General features: G+C 37.3%; 1 protein-coding gene across 1 annotated transcript in view; it reads right to left on the reverse strand.

Annotated features, from left to right (window-relative positions):
* Nucleotides 1–6,014: 6,014 nt before the first annotated feature.
* The window catches only part of CNTN1 (contactin 1), a 189,328-nt gene continuing 171,390 nt past the window's right edge, over nucleotides 6,015–23,952 (reverse strand). The window contains exon 23 of the mRNA XM_010860767.1: nucleotides 6,015–8,499. Within this exon, the coding sequence (XP_010859069.1) occupies nucleotides 8,423–8,499 (77 nt within the window). The 3' untranslated portion in view covers nucleotides 6,015–8,422. The remainder of the gene's footprint in view (nucleotides 8,500–23,952) is intronic.

A 23,952-nucleotide genomic window follows, 5' to 3' on the forward strand; every position in this document is an offset into this window, starting at 1 on the left:
CATCACAAAGAAAAAATAATGCAAGAAGGCAAAGTGGTTGCCTGAGGAGGCTTTAGGAATAGCTGATAAAAGAAGTAAAAGGCAAAGGAGAAAGGGAAAGATATATACCACTGAATGCAGAGTTCCAAAGAATAGCAAGAAGAGATAAGAAAGCTCCTTCTTAACTGAAAAATGCAAAGAAATAGAGGAATACAATGGAATAGGAAACACTAGAGATCTTTTCAAAAAAATTTTGAGCTATCAAGTGAACATTTCATGCAAAGATGAGCAAGATAAAGAACAGAAACTGTGGATTGTGACTGCAGCCATGAAATTAAAAGACACTTGCTCCTTGAAAGGAAAGCTATGACAAACCTAGACAATATTTTAAAAAGCAAAGACATCACTTTGCCGACAGAGGTCTGAATAATCAGGGCTATGGCTTTCCCAGTAGTCATGCATTGATGTAGACCATAAAGAAAGTTGAGCACCGAAGAACTGATGCTTTTAAATTATGGTGCTTGAGAATCCCTTGGACTGCAAGGAGATCAACACCTGATATGAAGAGTTGACCCTGATGCTAGGAAAGATTGAAGGCAAAGGTGAAGAGGGCAACAGAGGATGAGATGGTTAGATAGCATCACCAATTCAGTGGACATGAATTTGAGCAAACTCCAGGAGATAGTGAAGGACAGGGAAGCCTGGCATGCTGCAGTCCATGGGGTCACAAAAATTCAGACATACTTAGTGACTGAACAACAACAACCACAACAACAATGCCTGATAAGATTGAGAAAGTACTGCAGAATGAGCATTGGGAGCTTCAAAGATATACTTAAGCAGTCTTTTAAGAAATGATGCATATACAAATACCACCAAAGAATAATATTTTGTGGCAAAATACAAATACCAATTACTCAGAGTTTAAGATTGGGTTAGAAGAATTATTTTCTGAATATGGAAATATTTAAGACTATATTACACAATTTCTTTTGTACATAGTTTCTTTCTTGTGTGTGCATGAGAATCACAAGTCATAAACATTTTGTTTAAATAAATATTTCCATAAATATACGTCTATATGATAAACATTGTATTATAGTTTAATTACAAGTATTTTTTCTTTCTTGATGGTAAAATTAGTGGCCTTTAAACCAATGGGATTTGGTAAATATACATGGTAGATTGCATCATTTGGTTCCAACTTATCAGTATTCCCTTTATCCACACCCTTTGCCTTTAACTTTAAGGTGTCCGCCCACATACGTGGGTGACCTGCCCTACTCCTTGAGTCTGAGCTTTATAACTTGATTCTGTTAATGAGATATTAGTAGTCATGGGGCAAGCAAAGGCTTGAAAGAGTACATGCACATTTCCATTTGCTTCCTTCTACCTCTGCCATTTGTCATGACAACATGCCAGAACTAGGCTGCTGCAGGATGACAGAAAAGTGGAGCAGATCCAAGCTGGCCCTAAAGGCGCCAGCTATAACAGCTGATAGTCAGCCTGCTCTCAAGTGTGTGAGAAAGTCCAGCTCACATTAGCAAGGCCACATTTCTGATCCACTGCTGATCTTATGTGTGAGCAATTAATGTTTACTGTTATATGCCACTAAGGTTTTGTGACTATGTTTCTGCAGCATTATTATGGTGATAAATAACTAATATAGTTCACTCTAAATGGTATATGTGTTTTCACCAATTTAATGTGCTATGCCCTTTCCCATTGATTCATTGGATAACTGGATAAGATTTTCCAAAGAAGTTCTCAAGTCCCTTGGAAACTTGTAGTATGCCTGGATATGCACATCATTCTCAGAAATAATGAAAAAAGTATAGCCAGGACTGCTAGACAATGTTTTCCCCTCACTCCTCATTATTGAAAATGTTATACATTTCAAATGAAATAAAAGGAAGACTTCAGAGCCATCAGACCCATGGCCCTGTTCTTTTATATTCTGCTATTGCATTCATTGGGGCTTCCCAGGTGGTGCTAGTGGTAAAGAACCCACTTGCCAAAGCGGGAGATATAGAGATGGGTTTGATTCCTGGGTCTGGAAGATCCCCTGGAGGAGGGCATTGCAACCCACTCCAGTATTCTTGCCTGGAGAATCCTATGGACAGAAGAGTTTGGCGTGCTACAGTCCATAGTGTAGCAAAGAGTCGGACATGACTGAAGTGACTTGACAGGATTGCATTCATTTCAACTAAATCAGCTCTACCTTACCAAGGAGAGCAGACCTTGATTTGACTGTGAATGCTAAGCTCTAGCTATTCAATCACCTGAATTAAGAATTTTAGAAGCCTTATATGCTAATATGCATATATATGGTGAAAAGTTATGGTGGGAGGGGAAATTTAAGATTTTGCAGGCATTTATTATATGCTAGGCATTTTAACTCTATCATCTATTTAACACATAGAATTTTAGGAAGAACAAGTGGAGTGGAGAATGTTTTTGCTAGTCCAATATCCTCCTTTTGTTAATAGCACCTGGTGTCCCATTTAAGGGAATCATCCTTTTCCATTTCATGTGGTTCTGGTGAAACTTCTTACAGTGCTCTTGCCACCATCCAGTTATCTAGAAAGATGGCCAGGGGTCCCATGACAGCCCATGATGGCCAGCCTCCTGGGGATAATATGAGTCTTTAATGAGATTTTATACCTGTAATAAGTAGGAAAAAGAATCTCTAGTGCTTTGGAGCCACAAATCAGTAGAATGTAGGGTTGGACCAGTCAGCATCCATGATTCCTGCCACAAGAAGATAGCCTGCCTATGAATGAAACATGTGCACAGGGAGAACCAGAATCATCAGATGGAGAGGTAGCTCTCTGATGACACTATTTAAGCCCTTATACCCAGCCCTTGTATCTCATAGATGCAATTATTTGAGTCAACAAAGTCCTTGTTTGTCTTAAACTTATTTGAGTTGAGTGTTTGTCACTTGCAGCTGAAAGGATTCTAAGTGATTCAAAAGTATTACTCTTACTTTATGGTAAAGGAAACTATCTTCCAAATGTCAACTTACTCATCAAAGGTTTCACAAGGTATCTCATAAGGTAATAACAGAGTTAGAATATGATCACAGGTCTGTCCAACATTCATGATCTTTGCATAACTACATTATAAAAATTTCTAAAGTGTACATACTGTAAAACTCCCTTTTTTGTTGTATAGTTTTATGAGTTTTGATAAATAGATTTGAGTCACTGCCATCAGTTTTGGCACCCTTGAGAAGTTCCCTCCATGCTGCCCCTTTTAGGTCAAACTCTCCTCCTTACTCTTAACACTTTATAACCACTGACTTGTTCTCTGTCCCTAGAATTTTGCCTTTTCCAGAATGTCATATAAATGGAATCACAGTCTTTTTTATCTGGCTTTTTCACTTAGCATAATGTATTCTGTTCCATAGTGTTGTATATTATCAACACAAATGTTTTATGAAAGCATGCCTGGAGTCGTTTTTCAGTCTAATCCTCATTAGCATGAGTGGGGCATGTGTGTGTGTGTGTTCAGTTCTCAGTCATGTCTGACTTTTTCCAATCCCAGGAACTACAGGCCGCCAGGCTCCTCTGTCCATGGAATTCTCCAGGCAAGAATACTGGAGTGGGTTGCCATTTCCTATTCCAGGGGATCTTCCCAAACACGGGATCAAACCCACGTCTCTTGTATCTCCTCTATTGACAGGCACATTCTTTACCCGTGCTTCAACTGGGAAGTCTGAGTGGGGATATACAGGTTTTAAAAAAAGGAAAAGAGACATATACTGGGGTGAATAGTATTCTAGATTTATGTTCAGCTGGAATCTATGAATGTGGCCTTTTTTGGAAATGGGAACTTTTTAGATGTAATCAAATTAAGATGATGTCAAACTGGATTAGGGTGGGCCCTAATCCAATGACTAGTGTTTTTATGAGAAGAGAGAAAATTATTCCTTTATTTATATTTTTTAAACTTTTTTATTTTGTACTGAGGTATAGCTGATTAGCAAACAGCACTGTGATAGTTTCAGGTTAACAACCATGGGATTCACCCTATATATACATGTATCCATTCTCCCCCAACTCCCCTCCCATTCAGGTTGCCACACATCTCAAATTCTGCAGTTATCCCTTCCTCCTGTCCTTCACCCCAGCAACCATAAAAAGAGAGAAATTTAAATACAAACGGAGACTGTCACATGACAACAGAAGCAGAGATTGGAGACATGCAGCTGCAAACCGAGAAACACCAAGGATTGCCTCCAACCACAAGAGAGGCACAGAACAGATGCTCCCTCAGAATCCACATGAAACCAATCTTGCTGACACCTTGAATTCCAACTTCCAGCTTCCAGAAATGTAAGAGAGAGATTTCTGTTGTTTGAAGCCACTCAGTTTGTGGTCATTTGTTGTGGAAAACCTAGGAAACTAATACAAGAAGGTATGAAAGTTAGGGGATTGCTTTTAAGGCAGCTTTCATAAAGCAAAAGAGCCTGACTGAGGACATAGGATAGATTAAGACAAGTTTCTTCACTTCACAGTTTTGCCTTAGGATATGCCCAATTGAATTCAAGAGTCAAATAGTAATAGCATCATGGGTACTGATGCATGTAATTTCTCCAAGCATCAAATTTATTAGTAGTAATTGAAAAGTGAAACCTGTTCTTTAAATGTGATAAACAATGTAGAAACTAATTTTGGCCTCCCTACCCACTAATTTTGAAGTCAACTCATTCATAACCACTCATGTTTCCATTGTGGAAAAAAAAATGCTCAAGTTGGGGAAGGGGCACCTTTCAACAATCTTTATATTAGCCATCTCCAGAAGATTAGAGATTCAGGAAATTAGGTATCAAAATTTAACTTTCCATGTTACAAAAAGGGAAAAGAAAAAAATAAAATAAAATCCACATTTCTCTAGAGAGAAAACCTGAAATGCATTTCAGTCTGCTGCATGGATTTTAGACACAAACAAATTAGGGGACAATTTTAACAGACAAAAAGTATATAGCATTTTGACACTTAAGATATAGAACCAAAAGACAAAAAATGAACAAATTAACATTTTAGATAAACCAAGAGAATGGATTTATTTTTAAGAGAATTTAAATTATGTAGCCATGATGTTTATATTGTTGATTCAATTTAAAATATCAATTAATCTAACTTGTAATAATGATGAAAACCTGTGATTCTCAAACCTGGGATCCCTTTTAGACTCTCACAAACAACCTAAAAAGATATAGATCCCTATGCCTCACTGCCCAATTTTGATTTGGTAAGCCTGACTGAGGCCTAGGAAATCTATTTTGCTTTTTCAAATTCTCCAGGTTATCCTGATGGACAACCAGGTTTGAGAACAACTAACAAGGAAAACGCACTCACAGAAAGAAGCTTTGATCTCCCAAAGCCTGGAGAATTAGAGATGGGGTCAGTCCTGGGTCAAATACCAAAAGTAAAATATTAGAATGGAAGTAATATAATACTTAGGGTCAAGAAACAGAGGTGGGGTCCAAAAGGGGAACCAGGGTGCAGGGTGGAAGCAAGCTTTATGAAACAGGAAGAGAGGTCAGAATGCCAGTGAGAAATCACAATCAGAACGCAAGGGAGGATGTAAGGAAGAAGGCAGAAACCTCTGGGATTCAGCATTTGAGGTTCAGTCTGGCTCAGGACTCAGAGAAGGCTTCACCTGTACCAGATTCCTGTTTGCACAGCTATGCTTTTAAGTAAATTCCTCCATTAAGAGTATCAGCTCATTCAGGGTTTAAACAGTCTCTTATTTTTTCAGTATCTAACAGCTTGCATTAGTGTCCAGCATAAGATTGAGTGATATGCACTGACCTCTCCATAAATTGAAGACATCTCCCAGGTGATCATATGTCATTGTAATGCTTGTGTGTGCATGTATATGTTTTTATGTATATTTTTTTGTAGAACGTTTCAAACATTGAACTGCTGTTTTGTTTAATATGTAATATTTTTTCCATGTTATTAAATTTTTAAAGAAAATCCTCTAAAAATGAATTTTCAAATTCAGGTAAATTGAAAGGACAGTTGTTATTTCTTGGGTAACAGTAAGACATTTATTTCTTTATAATTTTTTTTCATTCATAAAAAGGACAAAGCACAGTCCTATGCTACTCCATTGAAAAAAATGATAAAAAATAACTAAAAAAATCAATTCAATATTTATCAGTATCAAATAAAACTACTACCACCTTTCCTTGAAATACAAAGAAACAACAGATGTATCTATCACTATATAAAGTTTAATTAAGAATCTTGTGTCTTAAAGCAGATGATGCATTAGTTTGACAACAGTTTAAACCTGATGGTCCCAGTCCAATTTGTACACGTCTATGAGGAAATGAAAGCTTGAATTATCAGTGTATGAGAGATTTTACTCTATTTTATCTCTGTCACAAATTTAAAATTAAACAAACAACCTTCAAAGTCTGTTTTCTTCTTATCTGTCAGAACCATTTCATGCAAAATCTAACCAGTTTTGCTCTTTATTACCATACATAAGAAAATAAAAGGCAAGCATGCATTTGGCAAAATATTTAGTTGTTGATTATATAAAAATGCCCAACATGGGTCACATTGCAAAAGGAAAACCCCAAAGTGTAACAATGAAAACACAAACATTTGTACAGAAGGCTCACAGAGTATTTGTTTCCCGAAAGTATGAAGAGATTTTGTTTCTTTTTCAAATAATTAAATATTTTATGAAATCTGGCAATGATCTCAGATCGTTGACATACTTCTACTGGGGAATCACCCCTTTCACTTGTTTTTAAAAAGTTTCATTTTATAACAAAGAGTTAAATGTAAACTAATGAAATATTTATTGGTATTTTCTTAATGAAAGCTCTAAACATTTACACATAGATATATAGTACAAAAATTATACAAATTAAAGAAAAGGGGGTAAAATAGTAATAGATCTATTTTGCTTCCTGTAGATATTTTTATGAACCTATACGTTATCCTTTCTAAAAAGATAAACTCTATCTCTAATTAGCTAGCAAGGTTGTGCTAATAAAATAGGATTATACCTCTTGAAGCATCAGACATTGCACTATTTCATTAGCCAGCTAATCCTTTATTACTTCTTTCACATCCACACTCAAACACATGTCCGTGCACACCATGGAGAATGAAGAAATGTGCATCTTCCTTTTCAGGACGTATAAAAACCTAAAATACCAACACTTGGGAGATACCACTGCACAGACAAGCTATTTGTCTCCTCCCAGCCTTCTAGTTTTGGATACTCTTCAAAGTACCATTAACAAACCTTGATTTGGTATTTTTAGCCAGTTTTCGGTATTGCATCGAAGCAGGAAATTAATTTAAAACTAAATTTAAAAAATAATGGGGAATACTGTAGTTTTTCCAAGCTACAGGTGATTGCTTGATCCCACACCTTTAATAAAGAAAGGTTTTACTTATAATGAAGCACAAAAACAAAGACAGTAGAATATTAGATAATTCTGATATTCACTTAACTGACATTTATTCCTAGCTATGTAAAGCCTGTCACTTCTCAATTAAAAAAATGGAAGCTCTCTACTTTTTAAAATTGATCATTTCACATATGAATAAATACAGCAACATGATGATACTCTATCACAAGAGTTATGATTTTTGAGGTTTGAAATTGATAATAAGAAAAGCATAAAAGAACATCAGAGTAGAATACAAAAGTAAAAAAAAAAAAAAACTTCATACAGTATGTTAATTTTACTATTAAAAAACTAACTTAAAAGAATTACTGATTCTGAAAACCAAATGTTTAGAAAATTACTTGCTTCCAAAATAGGAATACTTATCATAAGTTCTAGAATTTGGTTTTCAATATTCAAAATCTTCCAACTTATTCAATAAAATGACTTGGTATTGGAGATTATGTCTAATTCTTCAGTTCTATTATTTTTTTCTAAGAAAACTCAAAATGTCAAGAATGATAGGGGCCATTCAAAAATATGCAGGACCCAAAACAGAGAGGATAGTACAAGAGACTATAGTACTCTTACATTTACCACATACGATCAACACTTCAACCTCTATTATATTTCACAACTTGTTATTAAATTTAAAGCACCTGTGTATGGTGATTTTACTTTCACTCTACAGCCTATAGTATTGAATTGAACACTGTAACTTGTCCCATTGGATTAAATCATGCAACTGTCACAGAATCAGTTTAAGTGGTTTATAAGGCATATTGGAACGAGTTAAAAACCATTTTATATTCATTTAAAAGTTTATTCTTTTGGATGAAGGGGTTCCTGAATGCCTCAGTCATAACATATGTTGTAAATCAGTTGGATAGTTTGTTAAATTATGATTTATTTGGCTTAGCGTGGAGCCGCAGGGATTGGAAGGAACTGTAGTCATCATAGGGATGAAGGGTGTTCTCTGAGCTGGGCTGGGAAAAGCAGGTTGTCACACCACATTCAGAATTCCAAGTAGACAAGGATGCCAAGGGCAGGCAGCAGGAAGCCGAGAAGACATGGTGATAGGATGGATGCACCTATAATGCAAATCAAACACGTGCTTATTAGTTCATTGATAACAGTCACTATTGCTCATTTCTTCTGCTTTGGGGAAGACCATATTATGTAACCCTGAAAAACAAGTGTTTCCTTTGAAAAAAATACCAGCTTCTCTTAGTCTTAAGTGACTTAGTAAAAATAAAAATGGTTGATAAAGGATTTTGTGTGTGAAAGTATATGGACTATTTATACCATGAGTTCATATAAATCATTTAAGATAATAAGATCACAAATGTTTCTATTTTGCCTATGATCCAGCAGTCCTAAACTTCTACTAGAAGGCACTGGGTCAAGAAACATACATAAATAAGTGAAAAATCATAAGTAAGCTGTGACACAATAAGATGAAGAGATGCAGCAAAAATGCTAATAATGTTAAACCTGGGGCAATGACATTGAAGAGGAGAAGGGGACAACAGAGGATGAGATGGTTGGATGACATCACCAACTCAATGGACATGAGTTTGAGCAAGCTCTGGGAGTTGGTGATGGACAGGGAAGCCTGGCATACTGCAGTCCATGATGTCACAAAGAGTCAGACATGCTAAGTGACTGAACTGAATGACATCATATGTATACTGGAAGATATTGCATGATTTCATATCCCATATATCAATAGTTTTAAAACATTTAGGGACTTATACACAATGATTTGAGAAATGTATTTTTGATAATAATAATCTATTCAAATTTGTATCTAAAGAACAATTGCCCTGAAATATTAATGCTGTGATTTAAGAATAAAAATGATGTGATATTCTATATACTTAACATACATCTTGAATGCCATCTAGAAGGGCTCTTCCTGTGCTAAGGAAATTTATAGGTCTAAGTCCAGCATCACTGGAATTCTTGAGAAAGGGTTGAAAAGTGGGATCAAAAATGTATACTCTTCCTTTCAACTCTCCACAGTTATTAAGAACTCTTTTCAATGACCGCACTGCTGGGAAGAGTGGCAGGCTAAAAATACAGTCAACAGATTGCAAGTATAATAGATTTGTGTCTATTTGTGTAAATATAATAGATTTGGAAGTTCTCTAAATTTGAAACTTTAAGTCATTGTCATCAACGATATCTACAGCTGTCTAAATATCCCTTTCTTTGGAATGTTCTCCTTACATTTTGAAAGACTCAAGATTGAAGAGAAGAATCTTTTCTTCAATTTGGTCATTGAAAGCACAGTCATACTCCTTGTAAGGTGGACAATGATTGTGTCTACCTATATTCCGCTATTGCCCTGTTAGCAGCATTTGGTGCTGCATGGAAAAGAGAGAAAACATTATGAGACACACATAAAGGGGTTCTTAGAAGTGAGCAGGGCAGTGAGGGTAAAAGTGGGGGCAGAACAGTAGGCACAATGTAAACGGCCCTCAAGCAGCTGCCTCATTATGGAGATGCTGCATAATAGCACTACCAGTAGCAATGATGACACTAATAATAACTATGATAGCTGCTATTCACTGCTCTATAATTACAAGACAGAAACCACACTGGCCTTTTATGTGTATTGTGGTATTTATACGGTAGTCTAAGATGGTAGAACTTACTATCCTGACTCTATAGATTTGTCATTGTTGTTGTCCAGTCACTCAATCACGTCCAACTTTGCGACACCATGGACTGCAGCATGCCCAGCTTCCCTGTCCTTCATTATCTCCTGAAGTTTGCTCAAACTCATGTCCATTGAATGGGTGATGCCATACAACCATCTCATCATCTGTCACCTCCTTCTCCTCCTGTCCTCAATCTTTCCCAGCATCCGGGTCTTTTCCAGTGAGTCGGCTATTTGCATTAGGTGGCAAAGTACTGGAGCTTCAGCTTTAGCATCAGTCCTTCCAATGAATATTCAGGGTTGATTTCCTTTAGAATTGACTGGTTTGATCTGCTTGAAGTCCAAGCGACTCTCAAGAGTCTTCTCCAGCACAGTATGAAAGCATCAGTTCTTCAGAGCTCAGCCTTTTTTGTGATCCAAAGCTCATATCCATACATGACTACTAGAAAAACCATAGCTTTGACTATATACACATTTGTCGGCAAAGTGATGTCTCTGCTTTTTAAAATGCTGTCTAAGTTTGTCATAGCTTTTCTTCCAAGGAGCAAGTGTCTCTTAATTTCATGCCTGCACTTTATAGATTTTGTAACTCAGATTCAGATAAAATTACTGCTTAAGACCAGTAGCCAGTAGAAGACAGAGCCAGGATTAGATCTCAGATCAGCCTGGCTTCAAAGTCCATGCTCTTTCTACATTGCTGCCACTTTCTACAGATCACTTTGGAAATGAACCAGGTCTAGAAAAGCACTAGAATGCTACATCCTGCACTTCAAGTGTCAAGGCAGAGCACTGAAGGAAAATAAATGGCATAGGGGAAAGTAGAGAGCCTAAGCTGTTTCCAGGGGTATTTGTTCTTGTAGTTTTCCTTCTCTTTTTCTACATAGATATTTTAAAACTATGCTTCAGCACACATATTATTTTATTCAATAAGATGACCAATAATAAACCTCAATCACACAGAAAAATATTAGTTTTCAATGTTTGACCTAATTTAAATGATCTTTCCCAAAGACCTTTGTCTGAGAATGACAGCAGGGTCTCTGAAATGCTCTGTCCTTTGACCACAAATTACATTAGTGATGGGTACACGTTCGTGTATTTGCCTGAATATGTGGGTTGTCTAAGTACAAACTGTGGCAACAGAAAGATGGTTAGTCAACTGTGAATGCCATTTTAAAGTTTTGGTGTTAGTATGAAAACCAAATATAATTTCATAACTTGTGGCTACAACATCAGGATATTTGACTTATTTAAAATAAACTCTTCAAAGTTTATGTGTGTTATATTTAATTTCTCTAATGGCTCAAGCCTATGTAATTGTGGTCTTCATCTTCAATTCTCTTCCACATTCCAAACAGAAATTAGAGACCTCACTGAATTGCTATTTAAAGTCATTTTAAATGTGGGATCCCCATATTCTTGAGGGGTTTTAAACATATATTCTTTTTTTACCTAACAAAATGTATATAATATTGCTATCAAGAATAATTTCAGTACTTACATGGTTAGTTGTAAACATGTATTTTGCATCAATGCAAGGAGACCTGGATTCGATCCCTGGATTGGGATCATCCCCTTGAGAAGGAAAAGGCTACCCACTCCAGTATTCTGGCCTGGAGAATTCCATGGACTGTATAGTCCATGGTTGCAAAGAGCTGGACACAACTGAGCAACTTTCACTTTCATTGAATATCAAACATGAACAAATCATCAATCTGGTTAATTACTTTTGCCTATAAGAACTCATGTAAAGCCTATTTAGAATACTATGTCATTGGGTTTCTGGATTTTTTTTACTCTTAACTGTCTAGTTACACATTGAGAAGAGAAATTTAAGTAAAAAACAAGCAGTACTTAACAATCTTTTCAGGTTTTATGGTAAGTAGACGATCACTCCAGGCTTCCTTGGTGGCTTAGTGGTAAAGAATCCACCTGCCAATGCAGGAGATGGGGGTTTGATTAATGGGTGGGGAATATCCCCTGGAGAAGAAAATGGCAACCCACTCCAGTATTCTTTCCTGGGAAATCCCATGGACAGAGGAGCCTAGTGGGTTACAGTCCATGGGGTCACAAAGAGTCAGACATGTCTGAGCGACTGAGTACTGAGCATGAGCATAAGACAGTCTAGTCAGCTTTTAATACAAATGTCTTTTCTGATGCTTAAGTTTGGACATGCTCCAACCCAAATTGCTAATGTTTGCTATAATTTTCTCCTCATGGTGTCATGCTTTATGTTCACAGTTTTTAACATTTTGTGAACATCTTCAGGACAGGGAATATATCCAAATTATATTTTCAGCTGTGTTGTCTAATACCAAGCTCAACATATAGTAATTCAACTATAAAGGTACGATATAAATAATTTTTACGGTTAATATCCCTGAATCTTTTCTGATTGTGGAGTACAAGGTCAGAAAGACAGTAAAGGGGTAAGACATAGGGGTTTAAAGAAGACAAAGACAACCACTGTGACCTGCATCTCTTATCAGAGAAACAATGTTAAAAATCTGCAACATCAGAAAGGCCATGTTTTACTCCTCAGCCCAAAGCGTTCTCCAACTTGTCTTAGTGGGATGTTACTTTGGATTCCTTCACAGTCTTATCCTTGGCCTTGGGCTGGGGGAAGAAAGTGTTTTGATAAGATGATTTATCCCCATCTTCATATATATTAGGTGTTTTAGGAATACATCAGTGTGTGTTTGTGTTGAATTCAATAAAACTCCCTCTGGGATAGCAGCAAGTTTGGAGAATATAAAAGTCTGTCTGGGATTGACAATAAAATCAGCTCAGAGGGGAAAAAAAAAACACAACAAAGTGACCTGTCTTTATTCAGGTTAGTTATATAAGAGACAAAGATAATGCCAACTGTGAAACATTTCTAAGATCATGCAGCGACTAGAAAATGCAAGAACAACCCCATCACTGAGTGGCTAGTGTTGACTTACCAATAATATTCCATACCTTCTTTACTCTTCCTATCTTTTACTAGGAACATGCAGCTGGTAAACTACTCTCCCCGCATGATGGGTCCCTGGCATGCTAAGTCACTTTAGTCGTGTCCAGCTCTTTGTGACCCTATGGACTGTAGCCCACCAGGGTCCTCCGTCCATGAGATTCTCCAGGCAAGAATACTAGAGTGGGTTGCCATTTCCTTTCCCAGGGGATCTTCCCAGCCCAGAGGTTGAACCCATGCCTCCTGCATCTCCTGCATTGGCAGGTGGGTTCTTTACCACTAGCACCACCTGGGAACCCCCATGATGGGTCCTAACCCTCCTTAATTCCTGATACTTCTGGCCTTATCTCAGAAACAGCAAATAACTCAGAACTGACTGCTTCTTCCCTTAGACCCTCCTCTGGATTATTCAGCAAGAACTCAAATCTTACATAAGATGTTTCTCCTTCCTACTTGAGTGGTGCTCCATGACTGTGTTGAGGTGTGTTTCCTTGTTACATCTAGTCAATTACAGATGGTCTGATTGCCTGTCAGAGTACGACTTTGTACTTGGTCTTTGGATGTTTAGATTTTGAGAACAAACAGGCAAATATGAAGGTCTGTAAGCAGGCCACTGTCCTGCCAGGAGATGTAAGGGTATACTAAGAATAGTGTCATGGGGCTCTAGAGCCAAGCAAGGATAATGAAGCCCATATTCTGCCTCTGCTTTCAGTTGGCTAGGTAATCCTGAGCATATTCTTTAATCTTTTTGTGTCCTAGTTCCTTCAAGTAAGAAACAGGGATAATATATCTCATGTCTTTATTGTGAGAAGACATGGAGAAGATGTGTATCGATGGTTCTTAGTGTGTTTTAGCAGCATAACCTTTCTTCAGAAGCAATCATATATGGAAGCTCTTTAACTGAACAAGGAGGGAGAGGGGATGCTTTATTTAAAGATGGGCCTGGGGCAGGGGACCACAGATATTTTTTACCTCTTTTACATTCATGCTGATTCCTGTACTCCCTCAAGCCCATCACTCCAGAAAATGAGTGGCGCTTTGCTTATCACAGTTTGAAAATAGTTGTTTTATGTACAGCACTTCAAAAAATGCATGGCTGATAGAAAACTCCCATAAATGACAGTGATTGATACATTTGATGTTGTTCATCTCTTTATATAATCCATTATATTTTTGAAAAATAGTTGGATAAAACCAAAGGAAAACAATAGAGAAAGCAGGTGTGCCCCCTGCACACAATTTACATTGGAAACCTATATGCCTACTTACTGCTCCCCAGTTACATATTGTGTCCTGTTAGGTCACAAACAGCCCTGAAATGTCCTTTCACATATCAACACCGGACATATTGCACTTTTCTGTAGTTGCCTAGCTCGAGGTGCGGAGAAGGCAATGGCAACCCACTCCAGTATTCTTGCCTGGAAAATCCCATGGGCAGAGGAGCCTGGTGGGCTGCTGTCTACGGGGTCGCACAGAGTCGGACACAACTGAAGCGACTTAGCAGCAGCAGCTCAAGGTGATCTCCTCTGTGACATGGTAGTTGGGGATTCTTTATTTTAATTCACTGGAACTCAATGAAGAAAAAGCTGATTTTGCACTGCTTTGGGACAACTAGAGCCAGTTAACTGAACACTTGTGTCTGCCAGATTTCTGGCTTTTATCTCTTCTTCCTTTGCAGATTGCCTCACATTCTCAGACTGACTTCTTCAAGATAGACCAGAGTGTGAAGCTCACAATTATACATTCTTAAAAGCAAAGAGATGATTTTTTTTAACGCCAACTCCAGTGAGAAAACTCTCAAGGAAAGATTCTTGAGAAGTCTGAGTCATACACCTACTGTAAGACCAATATTGTGGCTGAGTTAGTGGATTTGTGTGATTGAACTAGATTAGAGCAGGTGCCCATCCCATCCCTCAGTCAATCACTCTGGCCAAGGAGAAGGGTCACTTAAGAAGACATTAACCTTTCTAATCTTAGGTATTAATTAAGAGCTTTGTTTTTGGGCTTAACCAGTTTGGCCTCCTGAGTCTATCACTCCCTGGCTGTGTACCCTTTAGAAAATGTTTTGTATGTGTTTACCAATTAGATGTTGTGAGGATTAAGTGAGAAAATGGCACTTATTTTCCTAAATTTTGTGACAGAGGTGGGTGAAAACAAAGTTTAAGGAGGAAAAGCTGTTTCTTACTTTGAAATCCTGACACATAATTTAATATATGAGTGAATTTTCTGACCAAGATCATTTTTTTAAAATATCACACACTCCAATTTTCTTGCAGGACTTAACACAAAGGATCTGAAGTCTTTTGAGGCAAAAAAAAAAAAAAAAGAAAACTATTTAAAATCTGTCTTGACTACTGGGATTTTATTAAATATCCCAGACAAAACAATTATAGATTTGTTATTGGTAAATTAATTTCTGGGCTTTCCATCTTATATGTCTCTCTCTCTTTCATATTCACTCTTACATTTCTAAAGAAGTAGGTAAACCAGTTTTAAAAGTCCTCATAATTATAGCCTCATCATGCCCAAAAATCACATCAAAATTAGGTTATTTAGCATGTGCTTGTTGGCCAATAATAGACCATATGTTTACATTTCCCAGCAAATAACCAGACATCACTCTATGTGCTTGCTCCTTTCTCAAGGAGGAAATGCATTCTTACAGTTTAGCATTTCCTGACAGGGGAAAGACTAGAGTCAACGGTAAGGAAAGTATACAACTGCCAGGATAAGTAGCCGGCAAACCATACACCCTTCTTCTGGCCCTTTTCCTGACCCACTATTTTTTTTCTTGCTGACAAATCAAGGGATTTTATTGGGAAATGGTGCCTTGGCAGACAGCAGGAGGGAAAAGAAACCCAGGATTGCCGTGCCACATGGTTCACAGTCTCAGTATTTTATGGTGATAGGATTAGTTTCCTGGTTGTCTCTGGCCAATTACTCTGACTCACGCATACATTGCTCAGGCAAGATGGATGCCAACGAGGATTCTGGGAGGTGGTAGGATACGTGGAGTCTCCTTTTGACCTTTCCTGGATTCTTCCAGTTAGTCTACCCTATTTTTGATCCTTGCCTAGAATCTGGTAAAGAATTTTCAATAAAACTCCTGTAACTAATGAGGGTAACCGTAAAATTTACTCTGGGCCATATACCAGAACAGTTATTTTTATAAATTGTCTAAGAAGAATTAAAAGAGATATCTTTTTAAAAGTTAGTTCACTCTGCTAACTCTTGGGGGAAATGTTGAGAAAGTTTTCAATGTTATCTCAATTATTATAAGCATAAATACCTGCCTTTGGTAAAATGGAATAATCTAATCTATTTTTAAGAGTTTCTGGAAAAGAAAAACAAAAAAGAAATAAAAAATTAAAGTGGATTTTTTTCTTTGAGATACTGTAGACTTTTTATATATTTGATGATTTATTTTTTTGCTTTGAGATCTATTTTATTATAGTGCCTATGTGGTATCAGCTTGCTTATTTTGTGTTTTATAATTTTTTCTCCTTATATCTCTTTCAGATAGCAAAACACTAAGCTGTGTGAAGAAGAGAAAAAGACAATTTAAGACCTATTTATAGTCCTGTCGATAGCTAGTTGTATAACTTAGAGAAAAGAGAAAATTTGGACTCAAAATATGGCTCTGAGGCTGGCATGATCTTTGGGCATTTTACTTGTCAAGGCTATTGATTTTCCTTCTGTAAAATGATAGGGTTCAATATTTTAAGTCCTTCGGTTCTTAGTATGGCTATTAGTATGTGATTCCATGCAAACCATGATTAATTTAAGAATCTCAAGGATTGAGCCATAAACTTTGTAAAGATATTTATTATATTTCTCCTTATCTATGATAATCTAAGTTGATATTTGTTTATATATACATTAAAAGCTTGATTATGTAAGTGATAGTGGTTATGATAGTTCTTTAAAACTGGTGAAACCCACTAATCTTGCTACTCCTATTTGTTTGGCAATTATAAACCCATATGTCAAGCAAAATGGTGTTGTTTTTGGCAAGGGTATATGATTTGCTGGCAGCTTTTTCTGGTAGTTGTATACTTTCCTTACTGTTGACTCTGGTCCTTTCCCTTTTAGGAAATGCTACATTGCAAGGATGCATTTCCTCTTCAAGAAAGGAGCAAGCATTTCTAATAGAGTGATGACTGCTTATTTGCTGGGAAATGTAAACATAACTTTTGTCTATTATTGGCCAGCAGTTTAGTTCAGTCGCTCAGTTGTGTCTGAGTCTTTGTGACCCCATGGACTGCAGCACACCAAGCCTCCCTGTTCATCACCAACTCCTGGAGCCTACTGAAACTCATGTCCATTGAGTCGGTGATGCCATCCAACCATCTCATCCTCTGTCGTCCCCTTCTCCTCCTGCCTTCAATCTTTCCCAGCATCAGGGTCTTTTCAAATGAGTCAGTTCTTTGCATCAGGTGGCCAAGGTATTGGAGCTTCAGCTTCAACATCAGTCCTTCCAATTCCAATTCAGGACTGCCAATTCAGGACTGATCTCCTTTAGGATGGACTGGTTGGACCTCCTTGCTGGTTAGGGTTAGGGTTAACAAGCACATGGTGTGTAGCCTAATTTTAATATGACTTTTGGGCAAGATGAGGCTATAATGCTGAGGACTTTTAAAACTGGTTTACCTACTTCTTTAGAAATGTAAGGTGCGGCTTTCACTAAAGCATGAGACTTGGCATTAAGAAAAATTCACTTGAATACTGTTATGTTCACTTGAGTGTGCAACCTCCTGCAAGGTACTGAATATCTCAGAGTCTCCATTTCTTTATCAGCAAAATGGGGAATACTTCCATAGCACAGTATTTATGATAATTAAATGGAAAAAAGTTAAAAATACATAGTAAGCACCATCTCATAATTATGAATTTGAAATATGACATTTGGTGCATTCATTTAAAAATTACTACTTAGTGAATATCTATGAAAATAAACTGAGCATGGGATGAGGCCAAAGAGACTCAGCACTCTCTTCTCTGCTATGCTATAAATTGTTCAACGTATATATAATGGATTTCAGGGGGTTAATTTTTTCCTCAAAATCCTTAACAAATAACTTTCAAGCTTTTGCTTTTTCTTATTCACAAACAACCAGAGCCAGCTTACTGGATCACCTTTGCTTTTGGTGCTGGAAATAGCTCACTGGCAGAATATTCTAACATGGATAGCCCTGGAATAAAACCAACTGGTCATGAAAGTCAATTTTTCTTAAACTTATCAGTGTATATAATCAAAGAAATTCAAAGAAATCCAAAAAAGGAAAGTAGGTAGATACATCTTACTACAAAGCCCACTGAATTTTTTTTTAGTTCTTTTTTAAAATAAATTTATTCATAGAGGATCTATTCTGTTTAGGCATCCTTAAAATTATATGACAGATAACCTATTTTTAGCAGATACATATTTGCATGTCTATTTATGGTACTAATACTTGTGGGACAAGTCATCCTCCAGTTCTAGGAAAGGTTAGGTGTCTTGCCTTTTAAATTTGCTTAGAATAGTAGATTTTTCAAGAGATGAGTGCTGAGGATGACACAGAAAATCCTCTGTCAATTGGCACTGTGACCCCTGTAATGGGAACTCCTTCAGTTTTATGTAACTGCTCTGTAGGACCCTAACTAGGCAGCCATCTTTCATCTGGCTGGCCTACCTGGGGGTGGTTTCCAATTCACATGTCAGGTTTCAACAAAGAATAGATGCAGGTTAATTTAAATTTAAATACTACCTCTGCTCTTCTTTCCAAATCAAATCTTCACCTAACAATGAGGAAAACTCCAAAATTTAAATATACAGGTAGTGGTAATATAAGAATAAAAATGATTTCTTTAAAATTACTTTATTTATTCATAAGTTTTCTTTAAAACTGGCCCAAGTAATAATATTTGTCCTTAAAAAATATTTGTTAAAAAGATTATTTTTATTTAATTTACTAAGTGCCTGCTCTGTCCAGGAAATTTTTACAACATGTTATTTTGCTTAATTCTTATAATACAGTTAAATTTTGTCTCATTATCCTCATTTACTGAAGAAAGGCTTAAGGGTCAGATTTGTCCACCTAGCAAAAGGCAAAATTGGCTTTTGAACTGAAACCTGGTCCCAATGTTATTTTCTCTACTCCAAAGATGCTACATGAATGCTTCCTTCCATAATGTAATGACTTGAGAGTTAGAAAATATTACGAGTATCCAAACATCTCCATGCCACAGAAGTCAGACTCCAGTCCCCTACTGGTTAAATGTGGTGGTTCAGAGTCACAAATACTTAGACGCTTTCCCAGGGCAAAACCAGAAAAACGTTCTATTTGATTTTTCTTTGCTTTGGGGCTATGACAAATAAGTGACTCACCTGTTTGAGGTGGTATTTTTTTACTTAAGATTTTCCTTTTTAATTCGATCCTGAACTGATATGTCTGTCAGACTTTGGGGCCTACTGCAAGATTCAGTGTCACCCATCTATCATCAAGGATTAATGGGTGCCTCGCTGTTTTTCCATATACACATGAAGTTCTTATAAGAAATTATCTGAATTCATTGAACCTTCACAATTATTAAAAGGATTATAATCAAGTGAAACTTCTTTTTGTACTTTCACAGAAGAAACAATTTCTCAGCTATTGTAACAACAATCTGAAACAGATATCTAAGGAGTTACTGGCTGAAATCAGCACTAATTACTCTAAAGGATTTATAAAGATTTTGTGCTGATTCAGTAGAAAATATAAAAATTTTTCAATAACTTTGGATGACACCTACATGGAATTTTTGTTCTGTTTATATATTTTTAAGAGTTTTTTTTTTTTCCCCCAGAAGGCTCATTCTTAGTTATGTTTCATGGTGCTAAGCCCTGAAATTTTAAGCTCTTCTAAATTCTTTTTCGGAGAAGGCAATGGCACCCCACTCCAGTACTCTTGCCTGGAAAATCCCATGGATGGAGGAGCCTGGTAGGCTGCAGTCCATGGGGTCGCACAGAGTTGGACATGACTGAAGCCACTTAGCAGCAGCAGCAAATTCTTTTTAGGTTCACAAAGGACAGGGAAGCCTGGCATACTGCAGTCCATGGGGTCACTAAGACCCCGATAAGACTTAGTGACTGCACAACAACAACAAAGTGGAAGAAAAGAAGGTTGAATTTCATCACGTGTATGAGGAGTTTATTTTAAAAGTCTACCTAGTAGTTACTCCTTGCTAACCAACAGGAATTCTGGGAAATGCCTTAAGGAACCATTTTGTTTATACTGAACAAGTCAAATTCTTATACAGTGAGTGGCAATTGAAGTTCTTTTGTCAACATCTATTTTTCTAACCAGTATTCTTCCAGTCACTTTATTACAAAATATCTGGAGTAATTATTGACTTTTTCTCCACAAGACTTGCGTCTTGTATCTTGTGTCTTTATGCTTCATGAAAGTGTATTTGCTTTGTGACAGTGTACTGTATACAAAGGCACTGTTAGATGTTGATTGATGATGATATATGAATATGCTTCAAATAACACATGGAGAAGGAAATGACAACCCACTCCAGTAGTCCTGCCTGGAGAATCCCATGGATTGTAGCCTGTCAGGCTCCTCTGTCTATGGGGTCGCAAGAGTTGGACGTGACTTAGTGACTAAACCACCACCAAAATAACATAACTGTCACGATATTAAGGGAAATATTATAAAATCTAGAAAGAAGTTTGAGACTACTAATTTGCTTTGATATTTATTTCCCCTGGACTGTCCTACCTCTTGTTCCCTTTCCCTGGCTTTTCCATGTTAGGTTCCACATAGGAGCACCACCTCTCTCGGCCTCTACATTATCTGTTTTGTCATTAGTCTTTTTTGCATCCTTCTGAATTACTTAGCTCACTTAATCATTTGCCATTCATTTTTAATTACTCAGAATGGAAAACACAGAATCATTTTCAAAGGGCTTTTCTTTCTCACTTGCATACACCATCTTGGTCACCATGTATAACTGATTCCATCTCTAAGAGAGCTCTAGAATCTCTCTGCTCCACTGTCTCTCCAGTCTCTCCCATAGTTATCCAGGACTTCATCTCCTCTTACTTAAACACAAGAAAAAGTAAACAGATGAAAAAAGCAATCTACCTCCTTTTCAGTCTGTCTATAACCTATACTCTTAACTATATTTACCTTCCTTTACTTTTGGAATCCTCCTTAAAGATACACTGAATGAGATGGCATTTTTATGTGTGCTCAGAGTCAACACTTGTTTCCTCAAACTGAAGTGCTATTTTACCTCCTTTTATACCTGGAAAACACTCACTGATCATAAATGAGTCATTAAAGTATTATTCTTTTAAATAATTGTGCATGAATTTAATTATTTCCTCCTAGGTGTTTGCTGGTGGCTCAGACAGTAAATAATCCACAATCAATGCGGAGACCTGGATTCGATCCCCAGGTTGGGAAGATCCCCTGGCAACCCACTCCAGTGTTCTTGCCTGGAGAATGCCCATGGACAGAGAAGTCTGGTGGGCTACAGTCCATGGATAGAGATTATCAAGCCTCCTCTCTGCAAAGAGTCAGACAGGACTGAGCAACTACGCACAGAGCAGAGCTTGCTTCTACAACATTTTGTGCTGAAAATTATTTTCTCACCTATCTTATTTTTCTAAGACTTTATGGTTCTTTAAGAACAGAGACCATGTTCTTATTCATCTTCCAACTTCTAGGGACCAAGTTCTACCTAATACACATTTGATGCTCAGTACATTTTTGTTGAATGAGTTACACTAATGGTCCTGCTTTAGAGAGTCCCTCCCCCAGCACTGTAGTTCCACCAAAGATCTCTCTCTCTCTAGACATATCTGAGAAAGATGTAGTACAACAAATTAGTTTCCCTATAAAATTGCCATTTGTTTCTAGACACAAAATCAAGCAATCATCCTGAGAGAGTCATTTCCTAGGCAGGTTGATAAGGAGTCTAGGGGTCCCCAAGGAGAGAGGGGTCTGGAATTCTCAAGGAGGAAGAAAGGACAAACTTTTTTTCTTTCTCCATATTCCTTAGGATTGTATAACAATAATGTATCCTGCCTAAGGACAGTCTCTGGATTAAACCTTCTGTTATCTTAAAATGTAAATTATAGGAGTAGACCTGGTCTTTACAAGGATGTATCCTGCCTGAGGACAGTGTTATCTTAAAATGTAAATTATGGGAGTAGGTCTGATGAGGTCTTTACAAACTCTGGACATTCTTTGGATTCATTGGAGAGTATATAACTTCATTGCTAACACTAGCAAGCGGGTACTCTTTCTGCCCCCTTCTGAAGCCTATGTCAGAAGCTTTCTCTATCTCCTTTATACTTTAATAAAACTTTATTACACAAAAGCTCTGAGCGATCAAGCCTCGTCTCTGGCCCCGAGACGAGATTGAATTCTTCTCCTCTCCGGGCCAAGAATCCCGGTGTCTTCATGTGATTCAACAACAACCTTTCAATCCCATTTAACCTATATGCAATAAAGGGCTAAAAACGTATATATGAACAAACAAGGTCTTTCACTGATAGTCCATTTGCTGAGAATAACTGCTAGCCAGATGACTGTTAGCATTATTTTATAATTTGGATTAAAAAAGTAATAGAATTCACCAATATAACTTAGCTACACACTAAAACTTTACTATTTTTTTCCTCTCGTGATAGTTCTCCTAATGAAGGTGTGAGATTTTTGTGTCACTTAATGTCTTTCTTGCTTTCTATAGTGTTTTGGAATAGCTCAACTGGAATTCCATCACCTCCATTAGCTTTGTTCGTAGTGATGCTTTCTAAGGCCCACTTGACTTCACATTCCAGGATGTCTGGCTCTAGGTCAGTGATCACACCATCGTGATTATCTGGGTCATGAAGATCTTTTTTGTACAGTTCTTCTGTGTATTTTTGCCATCTCTTCTTAATATCTTCTGCTTCTGTTAGGTCCATACCATTTCTGTCCTTTATCGAGCTCATATTTGCATGAGATGTTCCTTTGGTAGCTCTGATATTCTTGAAGAGATTCCTAGTCTTTCCCATTCTGTTGTTTTCCTCTATTTCTTTGCATTGATCGCTGAAGCAGGCTTTCTTATCTCTTTTTGCTATTCTTTGGAACTCTGCATTCAGATGTTTATATCTTTCTTTTTCTTCTTTGCTTTTCGCTTCTCTTCTTTTCACAGCTATTTGTAAGGCCTCCCCAGACAGCCATTTTGCTTTTTTGCATTTTTTTTCTATGGGGATGGTCTTGATCCCTGTCTCCTGTACAATGTCACGAACCTCAGTCCATAGTTCATCAGGCACTGTATCTATCAGATCTAGGCCCTTAAATCTATTTCTCACTTCCACTGTATAATCATAAGGAATTTGATTTAGGTCATACCTGAATGGTCTAGTGGTTTTCCCTACTTTCTTCAATTTAAGTCTGAATTTGGCAATAAGGAGTTCATGGTCTGAGCCACAATGATGCTGTGAAAGGGTTACACGCAATATGCCAGCAAATTTGGAAAACTCAGCAGTGGCCACAGGACTGGAAAAGGTTGGTTTTCACTCCAATCCCAAAGAAAGGCAATGCCAAAGAATGCTCAAACTACCACACAATTGCACTCATCTCACACGCTAGTAAAGTAATGCTCAAAATTCTCCAAGCCAGGCTTCAGCAATATGTGAACCGTGAACTTCCTGATGTTCAAGCTGGTTTTAGAAAAGGCAGAGGAACCAGAGATCAAATTGCCAACATCCACTGGATCATAGAAAAAGCAAGAGAGTTCCAGAAAAACATCTATTTCTGCTTTGACTATGCTAAAGCCTTTGACTGTGTGGATCACAATAAACTGTGGGAAATTCTTCAAGAGATGGGAATACCAGACCACCTGATCTGCCTCTTGAGAAATTTGTATGCAGGTCAGGAAGCAAGTTAGAACTGGACATGG

The sequence above is a fragment of the Bison bison genome, unplaced genomic scaffold (assembly GCF_000754665.1).
Source record: "Bison bison bison isolate TAMUID 2011002044 unplaced genomic scaffold, Bison_UMD1.0 scf7180017864470, whole genome shotgun sequence".
Taxonomy (NCBI): Eukaryota; Metazoa; Chordata; class Mammalia; order Artiodactyla; family Bovidae; genus Bison; species Bison bison.